This window comes from Nicotiana tabacum, chromosome 17 (assembly GCF_000715075.1).
Source record: "Nicotiana tabacum cultivar K326 chromosome 17, ASM71507v2, whole genome shotgun sequence".
Lineage (NCBI taxonomy): Eukaryota > Viridiplantae > Streptophyta > Magnoliopsida > Solanales > Solanaceae > Nicotiana > Nicotiana tabacum.
In genome coordinates, this window is record NC_134096.1 from 16463378 (window position 1) to 16481039 (window position 17662).

The 17662-nt window shown below is 33.9% G+C and overlaps 1 protein-coding gene and 1 non-coding gene across 2 annotated transcripts; one reads left to right on the forward strand and one right to left on the reverse strand.

The window, feature by feature from the left end:
- Positions 1–4281: 4281 nt before the first annotated feature.
- TRNAH-GUG (transfer RNA histidin (anticodon GUG)) lies at positions 4282–4353 on the forward strand. The gene has a single exon. It is a non-coding gene; the product is annotated as a tRNA-His (tRNA).
- A 12156-nt stretch (positions 4354–16509) lies between these two features.
- On the reverse strand, positions 16510–17043 carry LOC142171711 (uncharacterized). The gene has a single exon (XM_075235403.1). It carries the CDS (start codon positions 17041–17043, stop codon positions 16510–16512), a length of 534 nt encoding a protein of 177 aa, XP_075091504.1.
- Positions 17044–17662: the final 619 nt, after the last annotated feature.

Consider the following 17662-nt stretch of genomic DNA (forward strand, 5'->3'; position numbering starts at 1 on the left):
TTATGTGTAATTTTTACACTTTGAAGTTTACATTAAATAACTTCAGACGTGATTGTTTGAAGTTTGTACTGCAGGGGAGAGAGCTTCAAAAGGGAACAATACTTGAAATTTGTAACTGCGTATTTGAAGTTTGCACTATCACAAGGACAACTTCAGATGCGAAAACTACCATAAATGTTTTAGTTCAGACACAAATTTTTGAAAGTTCAGACGTCGTCAAGCACGACGTTTGAAGTGTGTTTGTGAATACTTAATTTTTGCACGCTTTTTCCAAAAAATAATAATAATAATAATAACTTTTGGATGATTTTAGTTATTTTTAGTTGTTTTTCTTTGAATTTATTTGCGCATTTTTATGTAAGTTTAATTAAAAAGTACTAAAATATTTTTACTTTTTGTTTGTATATTTTAGTTTGCATCTCTAAAGGATTTTCTTTTTGCTTGTATAATTTCATTAGAGAGACAAAGGATTGGGCTAGTGTATTTGAATTAAAATTGAGCCAAAATTGGCCCAAATCGGCCATACCCAGTCCAAAATGGCTGGCCAAGACTTGGTCCAAAACGACGTGGTTTTATGATGAAACTATGTCGTTTCATTAAGTGAATCAAGATTAAATCTCATCCATTTATCTCTCCCTCATTCAATGGTCCACAACTAATGTCCCAACTAGGTATTTAAGACTTAGAAATGCTGAAATTTTGCCCCCATTTTCCCCATAATTCTTTTCTTCTTCCTCTCTCTTCTCTCTCTCTTCACTCTCTCTAGTCGCCGCCCCTCAGCCGCCGCCGGATATCGCCCACGGGCGGCGGACTACCTCCAAACACCCCAAAATTCAGACCATGTAATCTCCACAACCTCCTCTTTCCATATCTCCAAACCAAATCCTTCAAAATCCCCCATCAAATTCCTTGAATTTTAGATCTAGGAAACTTTAGCTGCCATTTTATTACCCAAATTCTTGAAGCTTCGGGCACTACCACCCCACAATACCTACATCAATAGATAGAGCTCATCAAGACCTACCTATTGATGTCAATTCCACCCCGAAAATCTGGCAACCAAAAATCCGGCCAAATTCCGGCGACCACCCCGAACGTCCTCGTTTGCTATACCCCTATTCTCATTTTCTTTGTCTATTTTTTCTAATTATATTGTAGTTAGTTTATGTCTAGCATAATTTCTGATTTATTTTTATTTTTATTATTATTATTATTATTTATATTTTTATTATTAGTTGTGTTTAATCTGTGTTAGCTTAGTCGTTTATAGTTATTAATCACCGATAATTAGTTATTCATTAACTTTGAAATAGCTATTCGCTTAGTCATGATATTTAATAATAAAAGTTTTAAGTGCTTAGTGAATTTGTTTATACTGGATTTGAGTATTTGAATTTTGTGTTGATAAAACTTGAAATTAAATAAGGAATAATACAAGTTGGTTGTTTTTACTGTGCAAAGACTTTGGAGTACAAAACTCAAAAGTCATTGTTTGGTGACAAATACAATACTTTTTGACAACTTTTGAACCAAAAGTTTGTCTTTGAATAGTTAGAGCAGACTTTTGGTGAAAATACTATCTTTTGGACATATTTTGAACAAAAAGTCTGTCTTTTGAATAGTTAGAGCAGATTTTAGTTAAAAAATCTGCCCAAAGGATAGATTTTCTATCATGAATGTCTTTCGTCTTCTCTTCTCCTATAAAAGACACACACTCTATCACTTAGAGAACATCGGGAGAGTTGCTTGAACACACATATCTTTGAATAAAAATCAGCATCTGAATACTTTAGTAAGCTGAAATTTGTGAGCTTTGTGAGTGACTCCTAGATTGCAAAATCATTAAGAAAATAGAGCAATCGTTTGGCTAAGTTCTGAGTTTGTTAGTTACTAGTTTCAAGTGTCTTCGGGGATTTTCTCGGTTGTTTCTAACACTGATTGGCTATTGTTACTGTTGCTGAAATTTCTGTTCATTCATCACTGATCTTTGCTTTTCTGTTATCCAGGTATTCCCTCATATGTTACTGTAATTTTTTGGGGGGTCAACAATGAATGGAAATGAAGCTATTTGAGTTCTTTTCAATTTATTATAAGCTTAAGAGCATTTTGTTTCTTGTATAGTTTTGTATGTAAGCATGCGTAATAAATTCACTATAACTTTGTATTAATGAGAAATTGCTTTGTTAATCCAAGGAGGGTTTTCATGTTCTTCAAGTGATGTGTTTGTGTTATGTAATATTTTTAAAATAAGGCCAAATATCTGAAGTTGGCAATAGTAAGGCATTTTGAAGTGTTAAACTTAGTAGTATCAAGTTCCTTCTATAGGCTATTATATTCTCCAAGTGCCATGCGTTCAAAGTGTATAGTAGGCAGATGAAAGGTTTAACTTACTTCCCCTTTTGGATATCTTATCTTCTTTAAGATGTCGAAAAAAGAATAAAATAATCAGGAACAAGGTTGGTTATTTTTGCAAAGAAGATCCTCTAATTTTATTTGTCAATAAGCATAAGCTAGCCAAAGTAAGATTTTTTTTAGGAATATTTTGCAGCAGGTTAGTTTTGGTGCAAATCATTGACCAAAAGTTTTAAAATAATCTTTTCCTAGCATAGAAGCTTAAGGGATTTCCTAAAGAATTCAATACTTAGGAAATATGTTTTCTTCCCTACAAATGTAGGAACAAGTTCATTACGGGAGGATTGGATCTAAACTGGATTGTGTCCAAGTTAATCTTTTTTTATATATTTAAAAAATTTAAAGAATTGATCTTGGATTGAATTTTATTTTAATTGGACTTTGGGCCAGGTTTTCTAATGCTTCCACTCACATAATAATTTCAGCTAAGCCCAAGAAGAATATAACACCTGGAAGGCTCAATGCTTTTAAAGTTCATTTGCCCATTTCTTCCCAAAAGTTGCTGGCCCATTTGTATTTAACTCAATGGCTGCCCACTCTTTAAAATAACAAGTTTGCCCAATTTTTTATTTTTTTTTGTCAATTAATCTAAATAAATCAGATTTTCTTTTATTAAAATAACTTTACAACTTAATCGCCTTAGTAATTAATTTAAAGTAGCAATTTTAGGCACGTTTCAAATGTAGACCATGTGTTAATACACGATCCTTGGTCAATATTTAATTAATAAAATGGTCGTGCGTGCATTCTTGTTCCTTGACCTTTAATTAATAAATTATGCTTTTTAGTAATTAATTGTATTTAAACCATGTGTACCGACATGTTCCTTGGTTTAGTACATGTAATTAAATTAAGACCTTGTGTGCTGACATGCTTTTAGGCCAAAGTTAATAAAATTTAATTAATTATGAAGCGGTACTAGACAATAGTAATTTAAGGCAAATAAAACACACTTTATTCAAAAATAATTCAAGCCAAATTTTAGTCAATAAAAGCGACCGTGCTAGAACCACAGGACTCGGGGAATGCCTTACAGCTTCTTCCCGGTTAACAGAATTCCTTACCCGGACTTTGTTTTTGCAGACCAATAATAATAGAGTCAAATCTTCCTTTGACTAGGGATTCAAATAAAAGGTGACTTGGAACACCCAAAAATCAATTTTAAGTGGCGACTCTGTAAATAAAATAATCTCTACTCAAATTTGTCACTTTAATTGGAAAAACTCTTTAATCCACAACAATCCACATGTATCTATTTTGGAGTAAAAATGAGTGTGACAGTGTTCTAAAGTAGATTAAGTTACAAAATTTTTTGCAATGCGAGTATATGTTAATGGTGTACTAAAATCAAATAAATATGTGCTTCCCCCGATTCAACATGCTTTTACCAGTTTAGCCCACTCCACCGTAGGTAGCATAAACTTGGCAATTTTCTTCTTTTGTTGTCGCCGGATTAACATTAGCAATTGCATGTTTTCTTTTATGTCTGATAATCCAAAGCTACCAGCATAATTATTGAGGAGACTATCTTATAGAAGACACGAAGTAATACTGCCTCCGAGTTAACCTTCATATTCCACAAATTTCATATTAGTTAATAATTGTTTTGGCCATGCAAAACCTCACAGCACCAATTGAAAAATGCTTCCAAACCATTTTAGCCACTGGTCCCGAAAGAAGAAGTGTTCCATGAGTCATTGGCAAATTCCTTGGCTTGTGAATTGTGAAATATCATCTGGTGGTCTAACCTATATGTAAATGAGTTGATTTATTATGATCTCTACCTGCATAATAGGTATATTGTAAGTTATGTATATGCAACAATAATACGTTTAATATATATAATATATTGGAGAATATTAGCATTAAGTGGCTGTAGTTTAGTGGTGAGAATTCCACGTTGTGGCCGTGGAGACCTGGGCTCGAATCCCAGCAGCCACAGAATATTAGTTTTTCGCTATACCTTTTCAGTTTGGGCTTCTCTTTTCTTCTTCATTTTGGGTTTTTCATGCTACATTAGTTAGGGCATCTCCAACCCTTGCACCATTTTTTACACCAAAATGGTACAAATTAACTCCAATCTATTACACTATTTTTTACACCAAAAAGGATATCCCTTTTATATTCTTCTCTCTTCTATATTATATTTTTTTTATTTAAATTTATTTTCTTATTTCATAAAACAAATCCTTTTTTTTCTTTTTACATATTCATCCCATATAATTCATATTCCTTTCTTATATAACCATTTAATATAAAATTATTTTATACCATAAATTTTTAAATAATATAAACTGTAAGCAAATATTATACATTATACATATTAATGGATAATTCAAATAAAAGTGAAATCATTGATACGATATAATTAAATAAATATTACATTATGGTAAAATTTTGGTTTAATTTCTACATAAATATTCAACTTTCAGGATTAGTATGTTGCTCCCATAAATGCTCTATTAATGCATTATGAAATACAAAATGAACATCTTTGTCCTTATTTATAAATTCATTTTCAGAGGACAAATAAGAATATTTGATTTGATTTTGAAATGAATTGGAAATCCTTAGTTATTTTCCTAAATGATGTTCATTTTTATAGATTGAAGAATGTGCATAGTTATTTACCTAAAGATAAATTTGAGATAAGGATGAAATCCATATGACAGTTGAGATTAGGTTGAAATCCATCTGATGGTTGAGATCAAGATAAAATCTATCCTATTATTATCTGGTCAATAATTGTGTCTATTTTATCTTTACAGTAGAGATATTTTACCTAAAGATAAATTTGAGATAAGGATAAAATCCATTTGAGGGTTGATATTGGGATGAAATCTATCTAACGGATGAGATCTTTCCTAATATTATTCGGTCAATTATTGTGTCTATTTTATCTCTACACATTGAATAATGTGTAGAGATATTCTACCTAAAGATATATTTGAGATAAGGATGAAATCCAATCGACGGTTGAGATAAGGATAAAATCCAACCGACGGTTGAGATCAAGGTAAAATCTAAGTATGTATTAACTCAATTTTGGGCTTTAGTTATATCTATATATATTAAAGTGCCAACATACCCATCCATATGAAGTTGGCTTTTGTTTTTCTTTAACCATATAATCCATTTTTTCTCTAATCACTTGCAAAAAAAATTCACTCGATCTATAAGATACTCTACCAATGAAGATATGCTATTATGCCAAGTTTATTTAGATGATTCCACATCATCAGAACGACCTATTGGGGTAGATAAAGTAAAATTGAAGAGAAAAAATGGTGAAGATTTTTCATCGGCTATGAAAATGGTTCAATCAGAAAAACAATCGGCTTATTGAGTTGTTGGCAAAGTCAAGTGCAGACAGACAATGAGATATGGAGATAAAAGATAGAGGTGTGAAACTAAAAGAATTTAAAGAAGATAATAATTTTTTTGTCGAATTTAGATTCTATTGATGATCCAAATATTCGTGAATTTATTCGACAAGAACAAAAACAACTACTAAATAAAAGAAGTCAACAATTTCAACAGCCACGGCCACAACAATCCTCTGCCCCATACACTCAATATTTTAATGATATTGGTGGATATGAAAGCGATCTACCAGAGTATTAATTATTGTTGTAATTTTTTCATCTCATTATGTTATTTAATGTATTTTAAATTTTAATCCATGTCAGTCGTTACTGTATTAAAATCTATTTTTATGTTATATAATGAACATTGTGTTATTTATTAACAACATAATATATTTAATATTTGCACTTTTTATTTTTTTGATGGTTATACTTTTTTATACAATTATAACTTATAATAAAATTAACTTATAATTTTATATAAAAAAATATATATACAAAAATTAATTTATAAAAATTATACACCAAAATTAAGATGTAAAATTAATATTATAAAGATATTACATAAAAAGTATAAGTAATTATAAAATTATACACCAAAATTGGATGACGCAAGGATGAAACAACATGAAAGGGAAGTGATAATACAAGGGCCTGCTAAGAGATTGGGTCTGAGTATTAGTCCATCTCTAAGCAGACAAAAAGATAAATCAACTGGGAAATTTGAAGATCTAGCGAGTACAAACAAGTCTATACCAGATCTAGAACCAGTAATTGAGAAGAAAGGGACAACAGAAGAATGGACTTTGCTATTTGCAAGTAACCGTAGCTCTGAGAATGGGTTAAAGTTATCTTATATTCCCCCTAAAATTGTTGATGGGAAAACTGTTGTGCAACTAGAAAAAAAGGATGTTGATAAGGAAATTCTGAAATTGAGATGTGCTTTAATTGTGTATATAATTGGGGAAACTCAGGGATACAACTATATGCATAGATTTGTAAAGCAGAGCTGGAATCAAATTGCAGAACCCGAAGTGTTTTACCATGAAGAAGGCTACTATGTAATCAAATTTCAGTCAATCAATGACATGCATGAAGTCCTCTATTCCGGTCCCTATATAGTTCCTGAAACCATGGACTGTGAATTTTGACTTTACAAAGGAATTCCTCACTGAAATTCCTCTGTGGGTGGTGCTACCAAATCTTCCTATGAGTTGCTGGGGTGGTCAAACACTGAGCAGAATTGCAAGTGCAATAGGAAGACCTTTGTATGCCGATGAATGTACTTCCAAGCAAAAGAGGATCTCCTACACCTGTATGTTAATTGAAATCAATATTACTCGACCACTTTCCTCTAGTGTCACTGTGTGGGAACCTGATGGGAGACAGTTTGATCAATCGATAGAGTATGACTGGAAACCAGAATTGTTTTGAAGTATGTTTGAAAATTGGCCACTCTTGCAAGCAGAGTGAGGCTGAGCATCATCAATTTGAGCAGCCTAGAACGAGAAGGAGACCAAATGGAAATACACAACCTGCTCCACAAACAGGCCCACAACCATTGGTAAGAGTGATCCAGGAATGGAGAACAAAGAAGACTGTTGAGGTGAGGGAAAAGCCTACTGAACAATTAGAAGCAAATAAGCTAACTATAGAGACACATGATCAACAAGTTCTTGAGCAAAGACAACAACCACTACCTATTTGTGAAGAGCAGACAATGGTAATAAGCAAGGACATTTACGAGGAGGATCAGATACCTCAGAGAAGCCCTGAATTGAGCTGTATCAGGGAATTTCCAGCTTTGTCTACCAGTGTGCAAAGAGTGAGTACAACAATAGGGAAATCAGGTGGGAATGGGATTCAGAAATGCCTGCCTACAACAGATAGTGGGCCTACTATACTAGACCAATGACCTGGTTAGTGTGGAATAGTAGAGGGATTAATAAGAGATATAAGCAAAAGGAGCTAAAGTTATACCTAAAGAATAAATTTATAAAACTAGCTGGTCTGCTGGAAACTAGAGTTAAAGAAACCAGAGTCAATAGAGTTTTCAAAAATATATTACCAGGCTGGGCAATTCAATGTAATTACCAAAGTGCAGTGAATGGAAGAATATGGGTTACCTGGGATCCTAATATATACTGAGTGGATATTGACAGAGTAGAGCCTCAGCTAATCCACTGCTTAGTTAAGGGTCAGATGGATGGTTTTGAAGCATATTTTACATTAATATATGCCTTTAATACAGTGAAACAGAGGAAGGCTCTATGGACAAGTTTGAATGATATCTCTGTCCATATGACCAAGTCTTGGATAGTAAGTGGAGATTTCAATGCCATGATGTACACATAGGATATGTTGTATGGGAATCCAGTCACAATGAGTGAAATGGCTGACTTCTCAGATTCCATTCATACCCTTTTTTTGAATGAGCTGCCATGGAAAAGAGACTACTATACTTGGTCGAATAAACAACAAGGTGCTGACAGGATACTTAGCAGGATTGACAGAGTATTTGGCAATGATATGTGGATGATGAACTGGGGCAATGTGTGCACTGAGTATGACACTCTATTTATATCTGATCACTCACCTATGTTACTCAATATAAAATCTGTAAGACTCAATATTAAATCACCTTTTAGGTTCTTTAATGTGTGGGAAGCTCATGAGGATTTTGAAGCAATGGTGGAGAACATATGGAAGAGGGGAGTGGCTGATGATAAAATGGAGGACATATGGAAAAAACTCAAAGCCCTTAAACCATTTTTCAGAAGAATTAACACTGAAGAGTATAAGGGCATAACACAGAGAATTGAGAATGCTAGGTTGGAGCTCATCACAGTGCAGGAAAAGATGCAACAACACTACACTGACAACCTATTGGAACAAGAGAAGTACACATTACAGGAGTTGGAGAAATGGTCTTTAATTGAAGAGAGCATACTGAAGAAAAAGTCAAGGGTAAAATGGATCACTCTAGGAGATGCTAACACCAAGTATTTCTCTGCTATTATGAAAGAAAGAAGCCACAGGAAACAGATTCTGGAGATTACAACTATGGATGGATGGAAGCTAACTACACCTACTAGCATCAAAGAAATGTTTGTCAACTTTTATAAGAATCTGATGGGTTCTTCTACCAAGTCATTGCCTGCAATCAATAAAGAAATTATGCAAAATGGTCCCAAGCTCACTCATTATCAACATCTCAGCTTAATTGCAGAAGTTTCAGAGGAGGAGATATATGAAAGTCTATGTGCTATCTATGAGGACAAGGCTCCTGGGGTTGATGGCTGCAATTCATTCTTCTTTAAAAAGGCATGGCCTATAATTAAATAAGAGATAGTGCAAGCAGTTCAGGAGTTCTTCATTTCTGGTAGGCTCTACAAAGCTATAAATTGTACAGCAATCACCCTTGTCCCTAAAGTGAGTAATCCAGCAACAACAAAGGAATTCATACCTATTGCTTGCTGCACTGTCCTATATAAGATCATATATAAAATTCTAGCAAATAGATTACAAAGAGTAATTGCTAGTGTTATCAGTGAAGCTCAAGATGGCATCATTCCTGGGAGGAAAATAACATACAACATAATTCTATCCCATGAGCTTGTTAAGGCATACACAAGGAAGAACTCCTCTCCAAGATGTATGATCAAAATTGACCTAACAAAAGCGTATGATTCTGTGGAATGGATTTTTTTGGAGCAGGTGATGGTAGAACTGGGATTTCCTAGTAGGTTTCAACAGTGGGTGCTAGCTTATGTGAAAACAATGAGCTACTCTATAATTATAAATGGGGAACCTTCAGAGCCATTTCCAGCAGCTAAAGGGTTGAGGCAGGGAGATCCCACGTCTCCTTTCCTTTTTGTAATAGCTATGGAGTACTTGAGTCGATGCCTAAATGGATTGAAAAAGAAGAGTGGTTTTAAATATCATCCCAAATGTTCCAAGTTGGGAATCACTCATCTTAGCTTTGCGAATGACTTACTGCTCTTTGCAAGGGGTGACATGTCATCAGTCACTCAACTGCAACAATGCCTAAATCAGTTTTATGAGGCTTCAGGCTTGAAAGCTAATCAAGAGAAGAGCTCAATCTACTTTGGAGGTGTAAGACAATTGGTAAGAGAAGAGATACTGCAGAAGCTAGGATATGCCATAGGTGAATTACCAGTCAAGTATTTAGGAGTGCCTCTGTCCACTAAGAAGATGTCAATAGCTCAATGACAACCCCTCATTGAAAAAATGGTGGCAAGAATCTCATCATGGACTGCTAAAACGCTCTCATATGTTGGTCGAATACAGTTAGTGCAGTCTGTTTTGTTTGGCATCCAAGCTTATTGGTCACAGTTGTTCGTGATCCCGAGTAAAGTGCTGAAGACAATTAAAGCTTCCTGCAGGAGCTATGTCTGGTCGGGAGAGAATGTCATCACAAAAAGATCATTAGTGGCTCGGGAGAAGATATGTACACCTAAAAGTGCAGGTGGACTTACTCTAATCAACCTCAAAGTGTGGAACAGAGCAGTAGCAACAAAGAATCACTGGGATCTTGCACACAAAGGGGACAAAATATGGATCAAATGGATACATGCCTATTACATAAAAGGGAAACAAATTTCTGATATGCCAATTCCTCAGCAGGTCTCTTGGCTAGTCAGAAAGATGATCGAGGCAAGGGATTTGGTGGAACCAACACAAATTCAGAACAAGAGCATGATCAGACACATATACTACCTGATGCTTGGTCAATTACCTAGAGTGGAATGAAAGCTGTTTTTGTTCAGGAATGATGCAAGGGCTAAAGCTAAATTCACCATGTGACTGTATCTTCAGGACATGATGCTGACTAGTGATAGGCTGGCTCGATGGGGAATGCAGGTGGACGCCCTATGCATACTCTGCCAATCTTATGATGAAAGTAGAAACCATATGTTTGCTGAATGTGAGTTTGCCAAGAGACTATGGAAGAGGATACTACGATGGATGCAAAGATGACCTTACTGTGCAAATTCATGGAGCCAACATTGGAAATGGGCAGTCGAAAATGCAAAAGGGAAATCAAGGAATGCTGCTGTCTTCAAAATGGTCTATGATGAGACAATACACATGATTTGGAATGAGAGAAATCTCAGAATCTTTGAGAAACGTAGCAGGGAAGTAGAAGAGTTAGCTAGGACTATTGCATGTGTTTGAAATATGAGAGCTTCTACTCAAACTAGAAAACTCCTTAACACTTAAATTTCGAGTTAGACGTAGACTAGCACATAGGATTTGAGGGTTATTGATGTATGTACAGGTATAGGTAGGAACTCTTAGATGAGACAGGGGCTGTGATAAAGCCAACTGTGGTTTTGTAATGTTACATTGGTGATTAATGGAAAATGTTTAATTACTAAAAAAATGTTATATAATAAAAGATGATAATAAATATTGATGAATAGTATTACACCAAATTTGGTGTAACACTATTCACACACCAAAATCGTGTAAGAAATGGTGTTGGGTTGGACTTGGAGCACCAAAACACCAAATCTTACACCAAAATAGCATTTGGCATAAAAATTGGTGCAGGGCTAGAGATGGTCTTAGGTACTAATTTGGGCCTCTGAATCACGCAATCTGAGTACTCTTTACGTGGTTTAATCCATGTTTCATCCAAAGAAATCGCCATTTACACGTTAATATCAGAGAAAACTATCTAGTTTGGTCTTGCAGAGCAAACATACTACTAATATTATTTAATCCATAAACGAAAGAATTACAAGAAAATACACGTGATTTCACACCATAACAAAAAATGGCCTATGTTTTTAAGTTTTACCTGATCTAGCCCATATTGTACATATTTTGAAAGTACTAGCAAATTCAAAGTTTGTGTTCTTACAACCACTGCTTTCACTCTCTCTTCTTCTCACTTCTTCTACATATGCTTCAAGGGGTCGTTCGCCATTATTGCTTCTCCCCCTGTATCACCTGGTTGCAATGTAAGAAAATCGAAGAGTAGAAGTCCACCATTGAAGGCCATTCAAAGCTTTGCTTTCAAAAATAGGATTTTTTTTTTGTTAGTTGTTTGGATTGAGTGTTGTTCCAATTGATTGAAAATATCAAAACGAGTTCAAATTAAATTTGAAGTGTTTTGGATTAGATTTGAGCAAGATTTGGGTTAAATTTCAGAAAAGATAGTAAGGAAGAAGACGAGGTTAGTTTTTTGTATAATTATGTATAATCTTGTATAATAGTGTAAATGAGAGTATAAACACATCTTATACACTATTATATACTTTTATACACCTTTATACAAACGTATGTAGACAGACTTCTTTCACGATTTTCGGTTGCAATTCTTGTTCAAAATCAGTCCAAATCTCCATTAAATGACTTCAAATTTTATATACAACCTCCTTGTACTATTTCTAACAAGTCTAAATAACACCCACTCCAAATTTCTCACAAAATCAAATTCGAAATTTAAACCCACATATTTAAGCTTGTTAAAAATCTAAATTTCACCACCCAAATAGATTTTGTTTGTTCAACTAATATTTGAGTCACAGTTACTGTTTCAAAAATTAACTTAAAAGTTTGAGCAATCTTTTTAAAAATTAAATAGTAATTTCAAGAACCTATTGGAGTTGAATGTTGAATCTTAACTTATTATTTTTGAGCTAGTTGGTTGTAAATTGAAATATGGGCTACAAAAATTGAAAAGTACGGAGCCGAGTTGTTTTTATGTGAAATTTTGCCTTTAGTATCGATACCTTTCTTATTATAATTATACAAAGTGACCTATCAACTATGCTAACCGGTAGACACCTTTAATTTGCCAAGACCTTAAATTCTCGCGACTAGCCTTGAAATCCAAAGATGCTTCATGGCGTCTATGAATTGCTTGTTGTTTCTTCACATCACATTTGAATTGTTTGGTATGCTTTTGCAAATAAGATAACTGAAGACGAACTACACTCCCAAAAATAAAATTGACAATAATTTTAGTAAGATTTGATCAATTACAAACAAGACAATTGAAGACGAATTAATAGTGTAAATTTTTATCACATTATCAAGTTATCTAATAACCAATTACAAACTAATTAAATTATGGCCATTGAAGCTCGCTTGAGCTTGAGTTTAAAATTTTGGGTTAATTAGAATTTGTTTCAAGGTGGGTATAATTGAAATAGATTGAGTATATCTCAAGGAGTTAGAATCTCAATTTTGGGACGATATGATGGAGATTTAAATTGAAATTTGAGCCAAATTCGAAGTAATAGATGAACAAGAAAATGAGATATTTATCTCGTTATGTACCTCTCGCGTATCATTTGTGTATCTCATATGTATTAAATATGTATCCCTTGTGTATTATCTGTATATCCATGTATATTTGTGTGTGAGATAAAAGTGGGATATATTTTGATACATATGTCGTAAAAAAAAATTTAAACTACATTTGAACTACGAATGTTTACTCCAAACTAGTCTAAATTACTACTAATCTTCCGCACCAATCTTCCTCAAATTTTATATATCACCTAATTTATGTATTTTTACTGAATTTTAATCATATCCATTGGAAAAATCCGTTTTGCCTAAATTTTTTCCATTGATAACGAATTTTGATTCCAAAACAGGTCAAATCACTTTCAATCTTTTAAAAGTTTTATATGTGTTTTTAATGAATTTCAATCACACCCGTTAGGGGAAAAAATCTGTTTTTGCCTAGTTTTTTTTTAATATTGTACATCATTGGTAGCTTTTTGTGACTATTTTGATAGCATGACTTAATGACTAATTGTTGGTAAGTAGTGTCTATTTGTAGCTTTATTCTTTCTCTGTTTCTTGTTTTGGGGACTTATTATGGATTACAACAACAACAACAATAACAACACATATAATTTTACTAGTGGGGTATAGGAAAGGTAGTGTGTACGCAGATCTTACCCCTGCCATGAGGTAGAGAAGTTATTTCCAATAGACCCTCGGCATCCTTCCCTCCAAGGACTCCCCACCTTGCTCTTGGGTGACTCGAACTCACCATCTTTTGGTTGGAGGTGGACTTATTATGGATTAATAAATTAAATAATGTCTAGCCCACCCTGTGCTGCTTTGTTTCACGCTGTAAAAGAGCATGCTTTTTCAGTTACTCTTGTCCCAAAAACTCTTAAATTGAGGGGGTGTAGTGGATACGCTCCATGCCAGCTTCTACGTAAGAAATCTTTTATCTTTACCATTCTTTTCATTTCCACCAAAATTCCCTATTCTTCAATCTTCTTCCTCAGTCCTCCTCACCCCCTTATCCCACTCCTTCCCATAATCGATCAGCTTCAACTAAAAATTATTTTATGACTCTCTTTGGTTCATTATTTTCTATATCCCTCACTTTTCTTTCTTCTTAACAATAAAACCACCACATTTTTTTCCACACAATGTATACTACCATTGTAATAATTTACTCCCGTTAACAATTTCAATTGAAAATAAAGACTAATATGCACCAATAAATTGATAAAATGACATATATTTATATAAAAGATCATATATATATATATATATATATATATATATATATATATATAAACATCAAATGAAAAATTTAGCTTTTAGACGAAGATCGCCGGAGTTTGGTGCACTTTAATCTCAAAATGATCAAAAATATATTTTTCCTCTGTGGGTGCGCAAAAGTTATTATCGACTGGTAGAAGAGTCGTAGTCAGAGAACAAAAATCGATAACAATGGCAACTGCATTTGCTACAGTAATGAGTTTGTTTTTCAAATCTCAAACCGCTGTTCAATAATTTGAACCTTTGCTTTCAATTTTAGAATTTATAGTCACACAAATTATTTTCTAAAAGACTTTTGTTATTACAGGGGGTCTCATCGACATCGAAGAGGATGTGGTGGTGGCCGGTGGGTTCCCGGAGAAGGTAATGGGTATGGAGAAAATGACGAAGAGAAGGGGAAAAATGAATAAGACAAATAACTAGAAAATAAGGAGGCGTACAGAGAATATAATAATTATTTGTATTTAGTAGTATAATATCCAATAGAAATATGGCATGCGACTGACATGCCTAAGTACTTCACCCACACATGCATTATATCATTTTTAATATCATCGGTAGGATTTTTGCTTAAGTTGCTTAATTCTTGACTCTCTAAGATTTTTTTCTAATATGATTAGTAAGAATTAAATTGGCTTAATCAAGGGCAGATCCATTAATAAAAATATCTTACTTGCCCAGATTCAAGACATTTCTTGATCTAATGACAACGGGAATGTATTCTTCAAATTCGATATGACTAAGGCTTATGATAGAGTTTCTTGGCTATTTTTATGTATTCTCATGAGAAGGATGAGTTTTCACGAAATCTAGATTGATATGATTTATAACATATATCCGGCAATTGATATTCCCTTATTGTTAATGGCACCAGACGCGCTTTCTTCAAGTCCGAGAGGGGTGTGAGACAAGGAGATCCTATCTACCCCTCGTTGTTTGTTATAAATGTTAGATTATCTTTCTATAAATGTAACAGCCAACCCACTAGTGATATTTTTCGCTTTGGGCACAGCTTTAAAACGCGTCACTAGAGTCTAAAATATGTATACTTATATACCCATCATCTCTATCGTATTTTGTCGATGTGAGATTCGCCTAGGGTGTCACATACACCCCCCTTAGGGACTCAGTGCCCTTGCTGAGATTTGCTCCACCACCGTTCAAGGTTGCACGCAGAGTGACTCTAATACCGTATTGTAACAGCCTACCCACTAGTGATATTGTCCACTTTGAGCCTAGGCCCGCACGACTTTAAACTGCGTCACTAAAGTCTAAGTTGTGTCTACTTATATACCCAATATCTTTTCAGTGTTTTATCGATTTGGGATTCATCTAGGATGTCACAATAAACTTGTAGGACCGTAGTATATTTGGCCAAGCTTTTAAAATCTTCTTATTTTGAAAAGTATTTTTTTCAAAAGTATTTTTGGTGAGAAACACTTTGTGTTTTGCTAATTAGTTTGAAAAACACTTTTGAGCAACAATTAGTGTTTGACCAAACTTGTAAAATGTACTTTTAAGTATATATTTATTTTTCAAAAGTGCTTTTAAAAAAAAGTATATTTGAAAAAAAAATACTTTTTCTACTTCTCAAAAATAGCTTCTCCTTCTACTCAAAGCACTTTTTCCTACTAAAAACATGGTCAAACACCTTATCTTTTAAAAAAGTATTGTTGACCACCAAAAAAATACCTTTGGCCAGAAAAACTTGGCGAAACAGACTATTAATGAAATTGTAGAAGACATATCTAGCTTCCATATGAGTAAGAGGGGTCTTCTCATAAATCACCTTACATTTGCCGATGACATCATTTTATTTTCAAGTGGATGTAGGTACTCTTTAGAACTCATGCTGAAGGATCTAGAGAGATATGAAATGATTTCAGGAGACCAAGTCAACAAGCACAAATCATGTGTAATCCCAGGCCCCAACTTACAAACTGATGAGATAGAAAGAATTCGAATAATTACTAGAATGAACACAACTTCTTGGGTGCCCATTGTATGTGGAGAGATGAACAATTGCTATATACTCCGATATGATATCTAAACTACTTAGCAGAATCTCAGGGTGGCATGAAAAATTATTATCAACAGGGGTAGATCTGTTCTCATTGAGCAAATTCTTTTGGCTCTCTTAGTGTATTTACTAGCCGTTATTCAATCACCAAAAAGAGGTGTTAATCCAAAATTCTTCACTAATGCTATTACGTAGATCATTTTTTATGAGCTTCATTGAGGAGAATGCTCTTTCCACGCTTGCAGTAACAACATATAGAATCAAAGTAAGCTTCATAAGTAAATAAACATGACACCAAGTTTGATCCAATTTTCTCTTTGCCATCACTATAACAAGATCCTTAATTTTCTTCATGTTGACAAACTTGCTATCATACGTTCGAGCATAGACAAAGAAACTATCAAGCTGAAAGTTGAGATCTCGAAGCTTGTTGTCATCAAACTCACTTGGATAATACTCGGCCAATTTCATGATTTTGTCTTTGTCAAAATTAGCAAATGAATCAACCCAATTCAAGCAAGTCATACCAAGGAGTAAGTCACTAGTCACTACCTCAAAACGACAATTTATCTCATGAAGTTGCAAATCAATAACTACATAAAATACTTCCCTACGAAAGTGATGTGCATAAGAAACTTCAGACTTATTACGCTTCGACCTTGGATAGTCTTCATCCATTTTGGGAATGATAACATCATGTTTACCATAAAATGATTAAACCTCATTCATCAAAGACTCCAATTTATTTTCTCTCATCGTTTGCAATCTTGTCTTTGCAAGGTCAAGCAAGCTCATAGCATTGATAATGTCTTGATATTTCTATTGTAAAGCTTTGTTCAATTCATTTGTAAAAATCAACATCTTTAACATCAAGTGCAACAAAAACATAAATTCAAATTCATGAATATTTTCGAAAAGATATTTTACTGCAAATCTCTCAAGAGAATGAGAACTATTCTGTTGCATATCTTTAAACACATTAGTAATCTAAGAAAATATAATCATAAAATTTTTCAAGGTCTTAAAATGGGATCCCCAGCAAGTATCACCCGGTCGTTGGAGTCCACGTTCTTGATTCAATCCTTGCCCAGTAATTATTTTTCCAGATTCAAGTAATTCTTCCAGCTTCTCTACTTGGTGTTGTCGAAGTAATTCCCTGTGTTTAAAAGATACTCCGATAGTATTCAATGCATTAGTGGCAACATAAAAAAAAATTATTCACATTCGGGTACTTTTTGGAAAGAGCTACAAGTGTCAATTGCAACTGATGGGCAAAACAATGTATACAATATGGAGA